At 36.9% G+C, this 14,548-nt stretch overlaps 1 protein-coding gene across 4 annotated transcripts in view; it reads left to right on the plus strand.

Annotated features, from left to right (window-relative positions):
• The window catches only part of LOC126297703 (peroxisomal targeting signal 1 receptor-like), a 239,420-nt gene that overhangs the window by 172,811 nt on the left and 52,061 nt on the right, over nucleotides 1–14,548 (plus strand). For all 4 annotated transcript variants that reach the window (XM_049988832.1, XM_049988829.1, XM_049988830.1 and 1 more), the window contains exons 11-12: nucleotides 5,569–5,734; nucleotides 12,025–12,182. In XM_049988832.1, the coding sequence (XP_049844789.1) occupies nucleotides 5,569–5,734; nucleotides 12,025–12,182 (324 nt within the window). The remainder of the gene's footprint in view (nucleotides 1–5,568; nucleotides 5,735–12,024; nucleotides 12,183–14,548) is intronic.

The following is a 14,548-nucleotide window of genomic DNA, read 5'->3' on the forward strand; positions in this document are numbered from 1 at the left end:
AGCAATATTTTCTGAATCCAAAATCTTTGATTATTATTCATTTCATGATGATTAGTTTCAACAGAAGTTTGCTGTCATTATCTGATCTTTGAAAATTTAAAAGTGCACACTTATCAGTCACATGACAGGAACTCATTCCACTCATAATACAGTATAGGGACATTGGTGTATCAGTAATACGAGAATATAAAATACATAGTGCAAATGTATTCACTGAAGTGAGCGTAGGTGTAAAATAACGTCATAAACAGATATTGTCAAGGTGTCACTTTATAATGTTATTTTACACCTAACTCACTTCCATGAACACATTTACATTACTCGTGTTAAAATGGACCGTTTATCAATTGTGGAAAAGGTCAATATCATGTTGATGTATAGCTATTGTGATCAAAACGCCCAAAGGGCATGTGCTATGTATACTGCTTGGTATCCTGGACGACATCATCCAAGTGTCCAGACTGTTTGCCGGATAGTTACGTTATTTAAGGAAACAGGAAGTGTTCAGCGACATGTGAAACGTCAACCATGATTGGCAACAAATGGCGATACCCAAGTAGGTGTTTTAATTGCTGTCGTGGCTAATCTGCACATCAGTAGCAGACAAATTGCACGAGAATCTGGAACCTCAAAAACCTCGGTGTTGAGAATGCTACATCAACATCGATTCCACCCGTAACATATTTCTGTGCACCAGGAATTGCATGCCGACGACTTTGAACGTCATGTACAGTTCTGCCACTGGGCGCAAGAGAAATTACGATGACAGATTTTTTTAACGAATTCTATTTAGCGATGAAGTGTCACTCACCAACAGCGGTAATGTAAACCGGCATAATATGCACTATTGGGCAACAGAAAATCCACGATGGCTGCGCCAAGTGGAAAATCAGCGACCTTGGTGGGTTAATGTATGGTGCGGCATTATGGGAGGAAGGATAACTGACCCCCATTTTATCGATGACAATCTAAATGGTGCAATGTATGCAGATTTCCTACGTAATGTTCTACCGATGTTACTACAAGATGTTTCACTGCATGAAAGACTGGAGATTTATTTCCAACATGATGGATGTCCAGCACGTAGCTCATGTGCAATTGAGCATATTTCATGACAGGTGGATTGGTAATCGAAGCACCATACCATGGCCCGCATGTTCACCGGATCTGACCTCCCCGGATTTCTTTCTGTGGGGAAAGTTGAAGGATATTTGCTATCGTGATCCACCGACAATGCCTGATGGCATGTGTCAGCGCATTGTCAATGCATGTGCGAACATTACGGAAGGCAAACTACTTGCTGTTGAGAGGAATCTCATTACACATATTGCCAAATGTGTTGAGGTTGATGAACATCATTTTGAGCATTTATTGCATTAATGTGGTATTTACAGGTAATCACGCTGTAACAGCATGCGTTCTCAGAAATGCTGAGTTCACAAAGGTACATGTATTGTATTGAAACAACTGAAATAAAATGTTAAAGCGTACCTATGTTCTGTATTTTAATTTAAAAAAAATTACCTGTTACCAACTGTTTGTTTAAAATTGTGAGCCATATGTTTGTGACTATTACAGCGCCATCTATCACAAAGTGAAAAAGGTGGTCCAACTAAAACATTCATATTTCTTTACGTACTACATGAATATGTAATAAAAAAGGGGGTTCCTATTTCAAAAAGTGCAGTTGATATCCGTTTGACCTATGGCAGCACCATCTAGCGGGCCAACCATAGCGCCATCAGGTTGCCCCCCTTCAAGCTAGACAAGTTTCGTTCTTTGTAGTTTTTTTGTTTGACGCTTATTTTGTGAGATATTTGGCCTGGTCATGATCAATGGACCACCCTGTATAAGGAATAGGGGTGGACCCAAAATTGAACCCTGTGGGACTCCATTTGTGATTTATCCTCATTCACTAAAATTTTCTACCTTTCCAGTGTTATTTTAATTACAAAATATTTGATCGGTGAACAACCGCAACTGAGGAACATATTTATAGAGTAAAAATCCTCTTCAGTTGCCAACAATTTTCTTTAATTTATTCTATGGCTTGTTTTGAAGTTTCAAGCTTCATTTTCCAGGTGCCACCAACTGCAAACAAGAAGACAGCTACTAACATAAAAGTACTGAGAAATTGACGTACAGAAATGGAAGCTACAGTTGTGGAAAATTAACGGAACATAAATGAATGACGGTCATGCCAGTCAGGCATAGGGATCACATCCTTGTCAAATGAATGCACGAGACTGTAACAAAAACACTAACTTTGGTGAGGGTTCTGGATAGAAATAAACTCATTAACACTGTAAATAAAGAAGTAACTGAATTCGCGTGTAGGATCAGCAGTCACAGCACCCACCTGGAATAAATTAAAGTTCACAGACAATACCAACTGGGGATATTTTATTATTTAAGGCTTGTACTGTTTCATTAGTGATGACTGAATGTATAAATAGCATTCTCGGTTGAACAATTCTTCTGGACTCCAAACTGTGATACACAAAGTAAATTATTGGTACTTTGTTATGAGGCTACCCATGAGTACATTACTTTTTTTCAATATTTTGAGAAAGATGTCAGTAGGGAAAATAGGTAATAATTGTTTAAGTTATTCTGGTCATCGTTCTTATGAAATGGTTTAACAACTGCATATGTTAGCCTCCTGGAAATATTCCCTGTACCAGTGATGTATTACATATATCACTAAGGACATTATTTATGAAGGTGTAACAACTTTTCAGAATTATGTTGGAAATTTCATCAACACCACATGAACTTTTTGTTTTTTAAAGTTAGTATAATTATATTAATTTCAGTGAATGATGTTTGTGCTGCTTCTAGTTGCTTAAAGATTTGGGAATGATATTTTTAATATATTCTCTTGCTCCTTCAGCTGAATCATTTATTCATAGTTTTGTTGCTGTATTAAAAAAATATTGTTAAAGGTACATGCAGCTTTTGAATGATCAGTCACAGCATTGTCGTTAAGTTTAATTGTTGTGGGATCTTGTACACTGACTATATGGCTGTTCTCTCTTTTGTGCAACAATATCTTATGTAGCTTTAATCTTATTATCTGCATTATTAATTTCTGTCAGGACATACATCCTTCTTAACATTTAATGACAGTGCCAGAGCACAGCATCAACAAATGACACATCTTTGTTTTTGAACAGATATAGGTGCTGTGCCACACCAACATGTGCAGGCCCGCCTGTTGCCAAGGTTCTTTTGATTACAGTGCAGAACTGCAGCAGTTTCTCTGGGAAGGCCTTACACATCCACAGTACAGTCACAGTCTCTTCCCATGTGATTTCCATATTTTTGGTGCCCTGAAGAAAGACATTTGTGGCCTTCAATTTGCTTCCCATGAAGGGCTTCACACCTGGGTACAATCATGGTTCCGTAGGCAACCACAACATTTTTCTACGACGGCAGTGGCCATCTTGTGTCATAGTGGGAAAAATGTATAAAACAGTTATGGTGATTCTTTTTGAAATAATAAAGAGTTTACTTACTTTTTCCTCATTTTTGTTTGGCTACCTCTTATAGTTGCATCACTAAAAGTTTGACGAATAGCAACAAAACATACCTTATTATGGCCTTTTCAAATCTCAGTATAACCCAGAACCTTTCATTGTAATGAAGTTACAAAAAGCTACACAAATTAAAACACAAATAACTAAAAGAAAAAATTCAAAAACATGTAAATAAATTATATAGTATAAATACTGTTTGCAGAAAAAATGTACATAAATGAAATCTAAATTTAGCACATTAGTTTGTTAAAATAGTGATCGACACTAAAAAAAATATTTTACTCCCATGGTCCTTTACTACAAATGTGGGTATATACGACTTAGCGTAGAAACCGACATGCCTCATGCCAGTCTGGACTCAGATCATGCAAGAATTTCAGGGCCATACACACCTAATTACATGGCCCCTGGATGCAAAACTTTTCTTCTTGAATATCAACCTCACAATGTGCTTTGTCAATATGAACACTTGAAAACAATTATGCAGCTTTCTGTGAGGTAACTTAATCATTTGATCACAAATTGTGGCTCATGATAAACATAAATAATTATAGATTTAATAATGAAGAGTTTAGTTACTCTTCATATAACACCATCAAAATATTATGATTAAATGTAGCAAGACTATCAAACAACTACATAAAAATGAAATGGCAAGCTCTTATGGGTTTTTTTGACCTTCAGAAAAATTTAAGTTTTTGACTCAAATGTTAAATTCAAAAATTTATTAAGAGTCACTTGATATGCATGATCAAAATACTGCTGCTCTTTAAAACTTTGTCAGTGAGCAGGACAGATTTCAAAATATTACCAAGAGGACCTGTTTTTGATAAACAGGTGAAAATCAGATTTGCCTAGTTCCTTATAATAAGTTATAAGCAAAATAAATACACTAATTTTATCATTCTACATCTACATCCATACTCCGCAAGCCACCTGACGGTGTGTGTGTGTGTGTGTGTGTGGGGGGGGGGGGGGGGGGGGGGGAAGAAAGAAAAGAAATCAGTATCTTAATAAAAAAAACTAAAATAGTCATAAAATCAAAATTAACAATAATAAACTAAATTGTAATATGAAATATAGCAGGTCTAAATCTTACTGCTGTATTCAGAATTTACTAAATTAGAGCTTAACACCTGTACAGTTTATCTCCTAAAGAATAAATATGCCAATATCTTGACCTGAAAAGATAAAATAAAAACTAAATTAACTATAAAAAATTAATTTTTTCTTGGGAAACTGGATATCTCAGGATATGAGTAACATTTCATCTCTACAGTTAATTCAAAAATAATGCCAATACATTAACTGTAAATTAATTGTAATCAACCTAAATCTGCAAATATGAACTTTCTGTCTTAACTCCCTGCCAGTTGCTAAAATAGAGAAACATGTACAACTCAATAAATCATAATGTCACTTTCTTGAAATTTTGTCAAATATTATTCCTTTCACCCACAATTTAATGATAAAAAATTATAATAAAAACAGTACTTTCAAAATATTGCACAGTGAATGTGGGACAGTGTGAAGGACCACTTGCTCTTATAATTAAAGCAATTCAGTGGTGCAGACTGTACACCGAGTGTATTAGGGAAAACCTCCCATTTAAAGTAGGACATCCAAAAGTGACTGAAAAATTGCTCATTTAAATGAAAGGTTAATTTTATTGATATTGTGTGCTTCATTTTATCATTATAGCTGTCCAAATTGTGAGCACTATCTCTTCAACTGTGTGTGTTATTTCTTGTGGCACCTATAGAAGAACAGCCAACAATGGATAAATACATGCTGGAATTTATTCAAACAACGGAAAAAGTGTGCATGCCTAATGTTTCTTTTAGAATGTGCAGTCTTTTTACTGCTCCAGTTTCCACTTCTCCATAATTACTGTCTATTTGTTCTTCTTCTTCTTCTTCTTCTTCTTATTATTATTATTATTATTATTATTATTATAGAATTTATCCTGTGGTGGTGAATAAGTTTTGTCCTCCAATATAATTTATAGAAGTTTTTGTCTCAATTTCAGCAATTACTTTGAAAAAGTGAAGAATCTGTTCATTGAAGCTGCAAGACGATATCCTACTGACGTTGATGCTGACGTACAGACATGTTTGGGGATTCTGTTCAACCTCAGCCAGGAAACTGATAAAGCTGTTGATTGTTTCAGAGCAGCACTGCAAGTACGGCAAGATGTGAGTATTTACAGTTTTCAGACAATTGTGACATGAAATAAAATTTCAGTCATAAAAGACAGTAGTGAAGTATATTGTCAATGTTGAACATTTTATGAAATGTTGCATGCATGGAAAACGCGCGCGCACACACACACACACACACACACACACACACACACACACACACACACACACACACACACACACACACAACTTACTTACTTACTTTTTCTTATATTCTTTGATATTTTCCCCTTTACAGTCTGATCTCACAGTTTACAATTAGGTGGAATGGATGGACTGTTGTAGGTGTACACAGTGGCATGACCTCTATTTTATATAATATGTCATTATATCAGTGGTCTGTTATGTAATGTCAACATTCATTCAATAAATGTTGTCATCCTGATGTTAATAGTGTCTACTACCTCACCAGCAATACCAAATTGAAAGTTAGGATGAGAAAACTGTGAAATAAACAGCTTGGCCTTCTAGTTTTTAGTCGGTGGCCAATACATGTCGGCTCTCAGCATCCAGCCACATGGCGATGGTTTTTCCTTAATCAGTACTTCAATCGTACCAGCCATTGTCATCCATGTAGTGTGTTAGTACTATCATAGCAGAACACCCCCGTCCCTTCCTCCACCTCTCTCTGACCACCATAAAACTCACATGGATCATTCACATTAATTAATTTCATCATTTACACATTCTGTACATTCCATTATGGAGGGCATCCTTTAGGGTTGTGGAATACGTCAAGTTCCACATTAACATGCAAAATCAGCTACTGTGCTTTACTTCTGTGAAGTATACTATCAAACAGTTGTGACTCACATGCATAATTTTGAGAACTACTTCTAGATTAGGAACACTTTTATATTGTTTTTGAATTTGAGGATTTTTCAGTCTGATGTCTGCTAGAAACCTTTTACGTAGTTTTGCACCAGGATATAAAACTCCATTCTAAATGTTAAACAGGGATGCATAGTCTCCATGGAAATTACTTTATACACTGCCAGCCATAGGACTCCAAACATTCTAACCAATGAAAAAATTCATACATGGAGCAGTGTGTAACCTACATCTCCGGCTTGCGTGAAACTCATTTAACATGGCAATGCAATTTTCCTGTTGTGAGGTCATGACAATAAGGCTAATGGCAAGACCAATGGACTGGAAAGACTGTGGTTTTCATGGTTTTTCAAATATACATCACAAATGACACACTCTAATCAACCAGAACATTGTGACCACTGACCTACTGTCGGTACAAATAGCACCATCGCGTGATGAGGAATACCTGCTGGTCACACACACACACACACACACACACACACACACACACACACACACACACACACACAGTGTGTGTATAGTGTCAGTGAGCGTGCTGTGTGTGTGTGGATTTTGACTGATAGCAGATTGTGATGGCCTGGAGGATCGGCATGAGCATTTCGGAAAACTGTGGTGAGTATCTTCAACACGTGGCGAAAGCAAGGTGAAACCACATCCAGATGCAGTGGGGTTTGGTGGCCCCCCCTCATTACAGATGTTGGAAATCATAGGCTGGGCAGACTGTGGCAGAACTAACATCAGAATTTAATGATGGACAGAGTTCAAGTGTGTCTGAACACACAGTGCACCAGACACTCCAAACAGTGGGCCTTCGCAGCCGATGACCCATGTATGTCCAATGTTAACCTCACATCAGCAGCAACTATGACTGAAATGGGCACGTGAACATTGGCAATGGATATTGCTGTAGTGGCAGAGCATTACTTGGTCTAATGACACCTGATACCTTCTTCATCATGCCTATGGGAGGGTGCAAATTCCAGAGGAATAGCTCCTTGACACCTATACTGCTGGATCGAGACAAGCTAGCGATGGCTGGGGAATTTTCACATGGGCATCCATGGGTCCAGTGGAGATAGGGCAAGGCACCATGATGACCAAGGAGTATCATACACTGGTTGCAGACCATTTCGAAGCCTTCACAATGATCATGTTTTCCAAAGTCAGTGGCATTTTTCAACAAGATAATGCACCATGTCACAAGGCCAGGAGTGTGGGGAGTGGTTCTTGGGACACAATGGTAATTTCTAATTGATGTGGTGTTCCTGCCCCAACTCACCAGATCTGAATCTGATAGAATGCATCTGGGACGTGACTGAACGTGGCGTCTTAGCTCATCACCCCCTTCCCTGGAATTTATGGCAACTAGGTGACTTGTGTGTGCAGATGCGGTGCCAACTTCCTCTAGCAGCCTACCAAGCCCCCACTGCTTTCATGCTGTGATACGTCACCACTGCTAACAGTGCCACAGGTGGAGATACTGACTATTAGGTAGGTGGTCATAATGTTCTGGCTGATTAGTGTACATGTCTCATCTGTAGGGTTAGGAGAACTGAATCAAGGAACATTGCAGTGTCCACTGACACAATTAATATCTGGAGGAATTTTTTGTGAGGGGAAGGGAGTGACAGTGAGTAATAAGTTAGCGATAAGACGAATTGTATATATTACTGAAACTGACTACTAGATTTATGACAGATGTTGACTATTCATTCCATGCTTGTGTATGTAGTACGATGAATAAAAAACTTTATCATTTATTGTGTAGTTTGACAGTAATTTGAGCTTCACGTATTATTTTTGAATGGCTCATGTGGTTATATTTTAGGCTTTAACATTTATTATGCTATATGGACTGATACACTATTGCTTTGTCATAGTATGACAACTCTTTCTCTTTCCAAATTGTGTACCATGTGATCCAAAAGAAATATAAAAAAATTTGAAAGATTTCAAATGTTTTGTGAAATGATATATCTAAAAGTAAGAAATAAAGCAGATTAGAGAAACATCTGGTGTCCTTTTGAATGATGCTCAAAATCATGTACAACAAAGAAGTGATTAAAGTGTTTCTCTAATCTGTTTTATTTTTTACATCCATACAAATCATTTCGCCTCACTTTTCAGTTGTTTTTCCATGTTAAAGTTTTATTCAGAAAGCATTAAATATAATATACTTAACTATTGGTCAGATTATTATTATTATTATTATTATTATTATTATTGTTACTATTACTACTACTATTATTTTATTATTAGTATTGTTTTTTATTATTATTGAGAGTATACAGACCCAGAGAAAACAGAGAAGTTTCAATTTGTACTTTAATTTGATATTTGTTTTATTCCTGTAATACAAAAGCAAGAACTCCACAATTTCTACATCAGTGTAACTTCTTCTGCACAGAATAGCTAGGTCTTGAAGAGATAAGCTTTTTCCCTCAAATCACAAAGTAAGCTTTTCTTATTTAGTGTAATTACTTTCAAGCAAATAAATAATCTTTCTTGTTAAAAAAATAGACCTCATGCTGGTCATTTTGATACCCCATTTGTCCATTTCTGACTTTTTGTTTGGCTGTGAAAATTGAGAAAAAATCTATTGTGTAATTTTTCGGCAGTTCTTTCCACTCCACTAACACATTTGACCAAAAATCAATGACTCAGGAAGTGTTTCCAGTAGAACAATGTAAATTTTACTGTCGTGTGTCAGCAGATGGTGCTACAGTTGAGTGAATGTTTTGTGTGGAGGTGTAATACAGTTCACAATTGAGTGTTAAATGAAAAATGCACCTCAGCTCACCACAGGATGATTTAAGTCAGTACACATCATTCTGCATATCTACTAGCCAGCAGAGGTCTTGAAATAACAGTGAACAACAGCTCCAGGATAACTACAATTTCCTGGCCTTTGATGGTAAAACATATCATCTGTAATAAGTCACCACTTCATCAGCACGACATATTATTTATTTGACACATAATTGTGTTTTCAGCTTCTTTAGAGGTCATGGCAGTCAAAAATGGAGCTATGTGACAGACATAATATAAGCACCACTCTTTGAGTCTTTCTCCATTTCTTTGAAGTGATATGGTATTAGAGACGGTACACAGGGATGGCTATTGGGCCTCTACAGGAAATAAGTACCTGGCCCAGTGGGTGGATCAGCAGTTCTTATCTTGTCACCAAAGCCTCTGTGTACCGATTCTTTAATACAGTTACTACCTTCCTTTCTGGCCCTGCATTTTGACTTCGACCGAGTGGCTGTGTGTTGCTATTTAACAGTTCTGGTTTGGTCATAAGTATAGATTTGAGCTCACATTACTTGTACTTGTAACATTCAATCTCTACTGCATTTTCAGCCATCGGATTAGTGTTGATCTTCTTTCCACATACTACATGTTTTGCAGCAGTAACATGTCATTTATGTGAGGCTATAACATAGTACCATCATTGTAGTACTAATCATTTATATTTTTGTTACTCCTGAATCATGCAGTATATTTACACCATTTGTTACCCCTCTAACCACTTTACATATATCATTGTTTAAGTAGCTACATTCAGTATGTTTGCTGTGGTTTTCATCTTAATTTCCTCTCAACCAGGGGAATAGGATGTGATTCGCTTTACTGTTTGTGTTATTTTTCTGCGTCAAGACCCAAACAGTAGGCTCAATTCCAAACGTGCTGATTAGTATTTACGAACATTATACTGGAATTCCTGTCAGTCTTCTCATGATTTCATTAAGAAAGAAGCATTTTGTTTAAAACACTGGATCTGCATTTTCAGGGTAACACTTATTGAACTATATAAAGAAAAACATAAATCAGTTACAAACTGCGCCATGCACACACTTTATGCAACATAATAACATCGCTACAGATATTCGGATTTAGATTATGACATCTTAATATGCCTGTCATCATTGGCCATGATATGGAACAGTTAATAGCGAAATTCTGCGTGACCCATCGAAGTGTCTGATCATTGATGATGTCAATGACTTCCTGAATGGCTGTTTTCAGCCCAGCAATGATTTTGGAGTTATTGCTGTACACTTTCTCTTTAATATACCCCCACAAAAAGGAGTTGCATGTGTTCAGAGCCAGAGAATATGGCGACCAATGGAGTCCCATGCCAGTGGCCTCTGGGTACCCCAGAGCCAGAATGCGGTCTCCAAAGTGCTCCTCCAGGATATTGAACACTCTGCTTCATTGATGCGGTTGAGATCCATCTTGCTGCTTTGATGCGTTTGAGATCCATCTTGCATGAACCACATCTTGTCAAAATCAGGGCAACTTTGTATAATGGGGATGAAATCATGTTCCAAAACCTTCACGTACCATTCAGAATTCACCGTGCAGTCTAGGAATATTGCATTGATTATTCCGTGGCTGGACATGCACACCACACAGTCACCCATTGAGTGCAGCAATAGAACTTCTCAATCATGAAATGCGGATTATCTGTCCCCCAAATGAGGCAATTTTGCTTATTGAAGAACCTATCCAAATGAAAGTGGACTTAGTCACTAAACCATACCATATTCAAATCAAAGTCTTGTTTTTCAATTCTGTGGACAATAGTGCTGGTAAAACACAACTGCTGTTGCATACCCTGGGGCTTAGTAGCTGATGGGTTTGAATTTTGTATGGTAGGAAGTGCAGGTCTTCAACAATAATTTGTCCCAGTTTCTCCCGCTTGATTCCTACCTGATGTGCAACTCATGTGATCGATTTCCTGTGGCTGGTTTGAAACACAGTGCATGTCTTCTCGATGTTGTCAAACATTTTAACCCTTTTTGGATGACTGACATTGCCAATGCTGTTATCGTGAACACTACCCATTCTCTCAAACTTGTGAATCAAATTCTTGATAAATTGTCTTCAGCTTGAACTCGGTCACAATCCTCCTTTGAGCCACAGATGGGCTGTTACTGCTCGCATCGTAGGACTTCACAAGCGCTGTACGCTTAGGCATGCTGTACCGTGACATTTTCACATGCAAATGGCCAACAACAATAAGGCGCGTGCGTTTGCCCATACTAATTCCCATCATACCCCACGGCCAATCATGCTGTTTGAATGTTGCAGTGCAAACCATTCAGAAGTTATGACAATTTTATTTCATATAGTTCAATAATTGTCACCCTGTAAGAAGCATTGAAATTGAATCTTCATCTGGCTATCCATAGTAAGTTATTCTGTGGTTTCACTAAGTCATTTAAGGGAAATGCTAGGTTGGTTCCTATGAGAAGAACCCTTTTTGTTTCCTTCCCAATTCTTGTCCAATCCAAGCCTGTGCTTCCTCTCCAGTGACCTCATCATTGAGCGGACATTAAACCCAAATCCTTCCTATCATACTCTCAGGCTCTAATTATTTAACTTTTATATTTTTATAATTTTCAAGAGCAATGGTTTTAATAACATTTTAATTTTTTATTGATAAGGATTTTCAGCTGTGGAACAGTTATGGGGCAACTCTTGCTAATGGTGGAAGGAGTGAAGAAGCTGTGCATGCATATCGACGAGCTTTAGAACTGTATCCAGCCTTTGTTAGAGCAAGATACAATGTTGGCATTACTTGTTGTACTCTTCGTGCTTACAGGTATGTCTTCTTTAGAAAAATAAGACTTTTGTAGCTGAAATTGAAGTTCTTGGTGTGAAACTTGTGAAATAATAATACACTTGCATTGTCTTCTTCTCCCCCTCCCCCACTCTCTCTCTCTCTCTCTCTCTCTCTCTCTCTCTCTCTCTCTCTCTCTCACACACACACACACACACACACACACACACACACACACACACACACACACACACTTAGTCCAGTTAAATGTTTAATTCTTAACCTGTGAATATGAGCATAATCTTTTTCAGCCAGGCAAATGTGACCGTTTTATGGTTTCTGAATGGTGTCCAGTTGTTTAACAGCCTTAAGTATGAAATGAGACATCATCAGCTACCATCAATGGCAGCCAGTCCAAAATCTGTTGGCGACACATGATATTCTGTGGAGATTTGAATTTTAATTTTGTGAAAGATTCAGATAAAAGAAACAGTTTGGAAATATTAGTTAAGATTTATTCTGCAGCCAATTTATCCACCAGCATTGAAAAGAAAACCGTTAACTAACTGTAGCGAATGTCATATCTGACCGTGACGCATAACCAAACGTACTAAACAACTTATATGACTGCATTGAAGTAGTACCATGGAAAATGGTAAGAGTAATTAATGAAGACACTACTGGGAGTTTCTAGGCAGCCACACAGGAAGCTTACTGAGGATATGTGTATCATGAAACAGATATTAGTCCCAAATTTAATAAAGTAATACATCGGCTTCTATCAATTTTTAGCAGCTGCTTTCCCAAGGAAACAAAAATGGTACTAATTAGACATGAAGAATGCACTGGATTGCAAAAGGAATCAAACTAATGTGTGCAAAGAAAAGGAATTTGTTTGAAATGGTTAGGGTAAACAGGTAAATAGGACTGATGACAAATTACAAGAAATACTCTGAAGTCTTAAGGGAAATGATCAAAAAATAAAAAATATCTCTATAAATCAATAATTCAGATAAAGACTTTAAATCTGTGTGGACAGTAGTTACGAGAAACTGGGAAAGCACTTGTGAGGACTTTTGTATTAAAGAAAACAACCAATTAATCAATACTAACAATCAGGTAGCCAATTTATTAAATAATCAGATTTTTTAAGCACCTCAGAAGATTGTCATGTACGTACTACATAGCCTTCTACAGCCATTCCGCAGGGCAAGACTGGTTTTGATGGAGGAAGGGTGCTATTATTTGTTGCAGATGATCAGTGCCAGAAAATAATAGGCTAGTCATTAGGAAAGGGGAGAGGGTATAAGAGGAGCTATTCGTGTGCTGGCCAGCTTCAGTGATATGCAGCAATTTTTGTTTTCTTGAACAAATTGTTTATGTTGTTAGATACTTGGCCTATGTGTGGTGCTGTGGCATAGGTACATTTGTGATTTTTCTTCTCTTTTTTAATGCTATTTCTGTATGTGTGCAACTTGATTTTGTTTTTGTATACTGTTTATATAATTTTAGTACTTTTTTGGGGTTGAAGTAATTTTGTTGAACATATTGCAGTATTTTTATTTCATTATGAATCACATTACTATCAGGAGGTGACTTTAAAATTCTGTTAACCATTGATTTGAAACATGTGTATTCGTGCTAAATTGGATGACAAGAATTTTTATTTCTGATAATGTCAGAGGTAGTAGGTTTTCTATGTATTTCAGATTGGTAGTGGCTGTTTTTGTTGCTTACTTTTGGCTCAAAAACATCATAGTGATGCACAAACATACATTTGATGTTGGACATCGTGATAATTTGCTGGCATAAAGTAATGTGCCAAAGGTGTACACAAACATGAGCTTACATACATATTTTCTGAGAAGTTACGGGCACACAAATTTATGGACACACAAATTTCATACTCAGTTACACATTTGTATTTTAGTGCTATATTCCTCTAGCACATATACACAACAGTACCTGGTTGGATATTCTTTCTGCACTTAATTTGCATAGTAGCAGATGATATAGATGCAACATTTTTGTACATACTTGCATTAATGTTTTACTCTACAAAATTCTTTGCTGCAATTTGTTTCATGTTTCTTTCCACCCATGTGGAGCATAAATTCACTTGCACTTTAGAAACAATGATCAAGTAGGAATGATTTTAATTTTCTATTAAATACAGTCAGGGACTTATTTTTTTCATTTCTGATAGCAGGCTATTGTATATTTTAATGCCTTTGTTGAAGGGAGAGTTTTTAAAGGCAGAGGTGCGCATTTCTGTAACATGGAGTTCCATTTTCTGTCTAGTACCATAGTCATGGACATTTACATTTTTATTAAATTTTGTAATATTATTTTTTACAAATTTGCATAGTTCTAGTATATACAGGCTGCCAAGGGGTAGCATGAATAAC

Source organism: Schistocerca gregaria, chromosome X (assembly GCF_023897955.1).
Source record: "Schistocerca gregaria isolate iqSchGreg1 chromosome X, iqSchGreg1.2, whole genome shotgun sequence".
In the NCBI taxonomy this organism is placed as follows: Eukaryota; Metazoa; Arthropoda; class Insecta; order Orthoptera; family Acrididae; genus Schistocerca; species Schistocerca gregaria.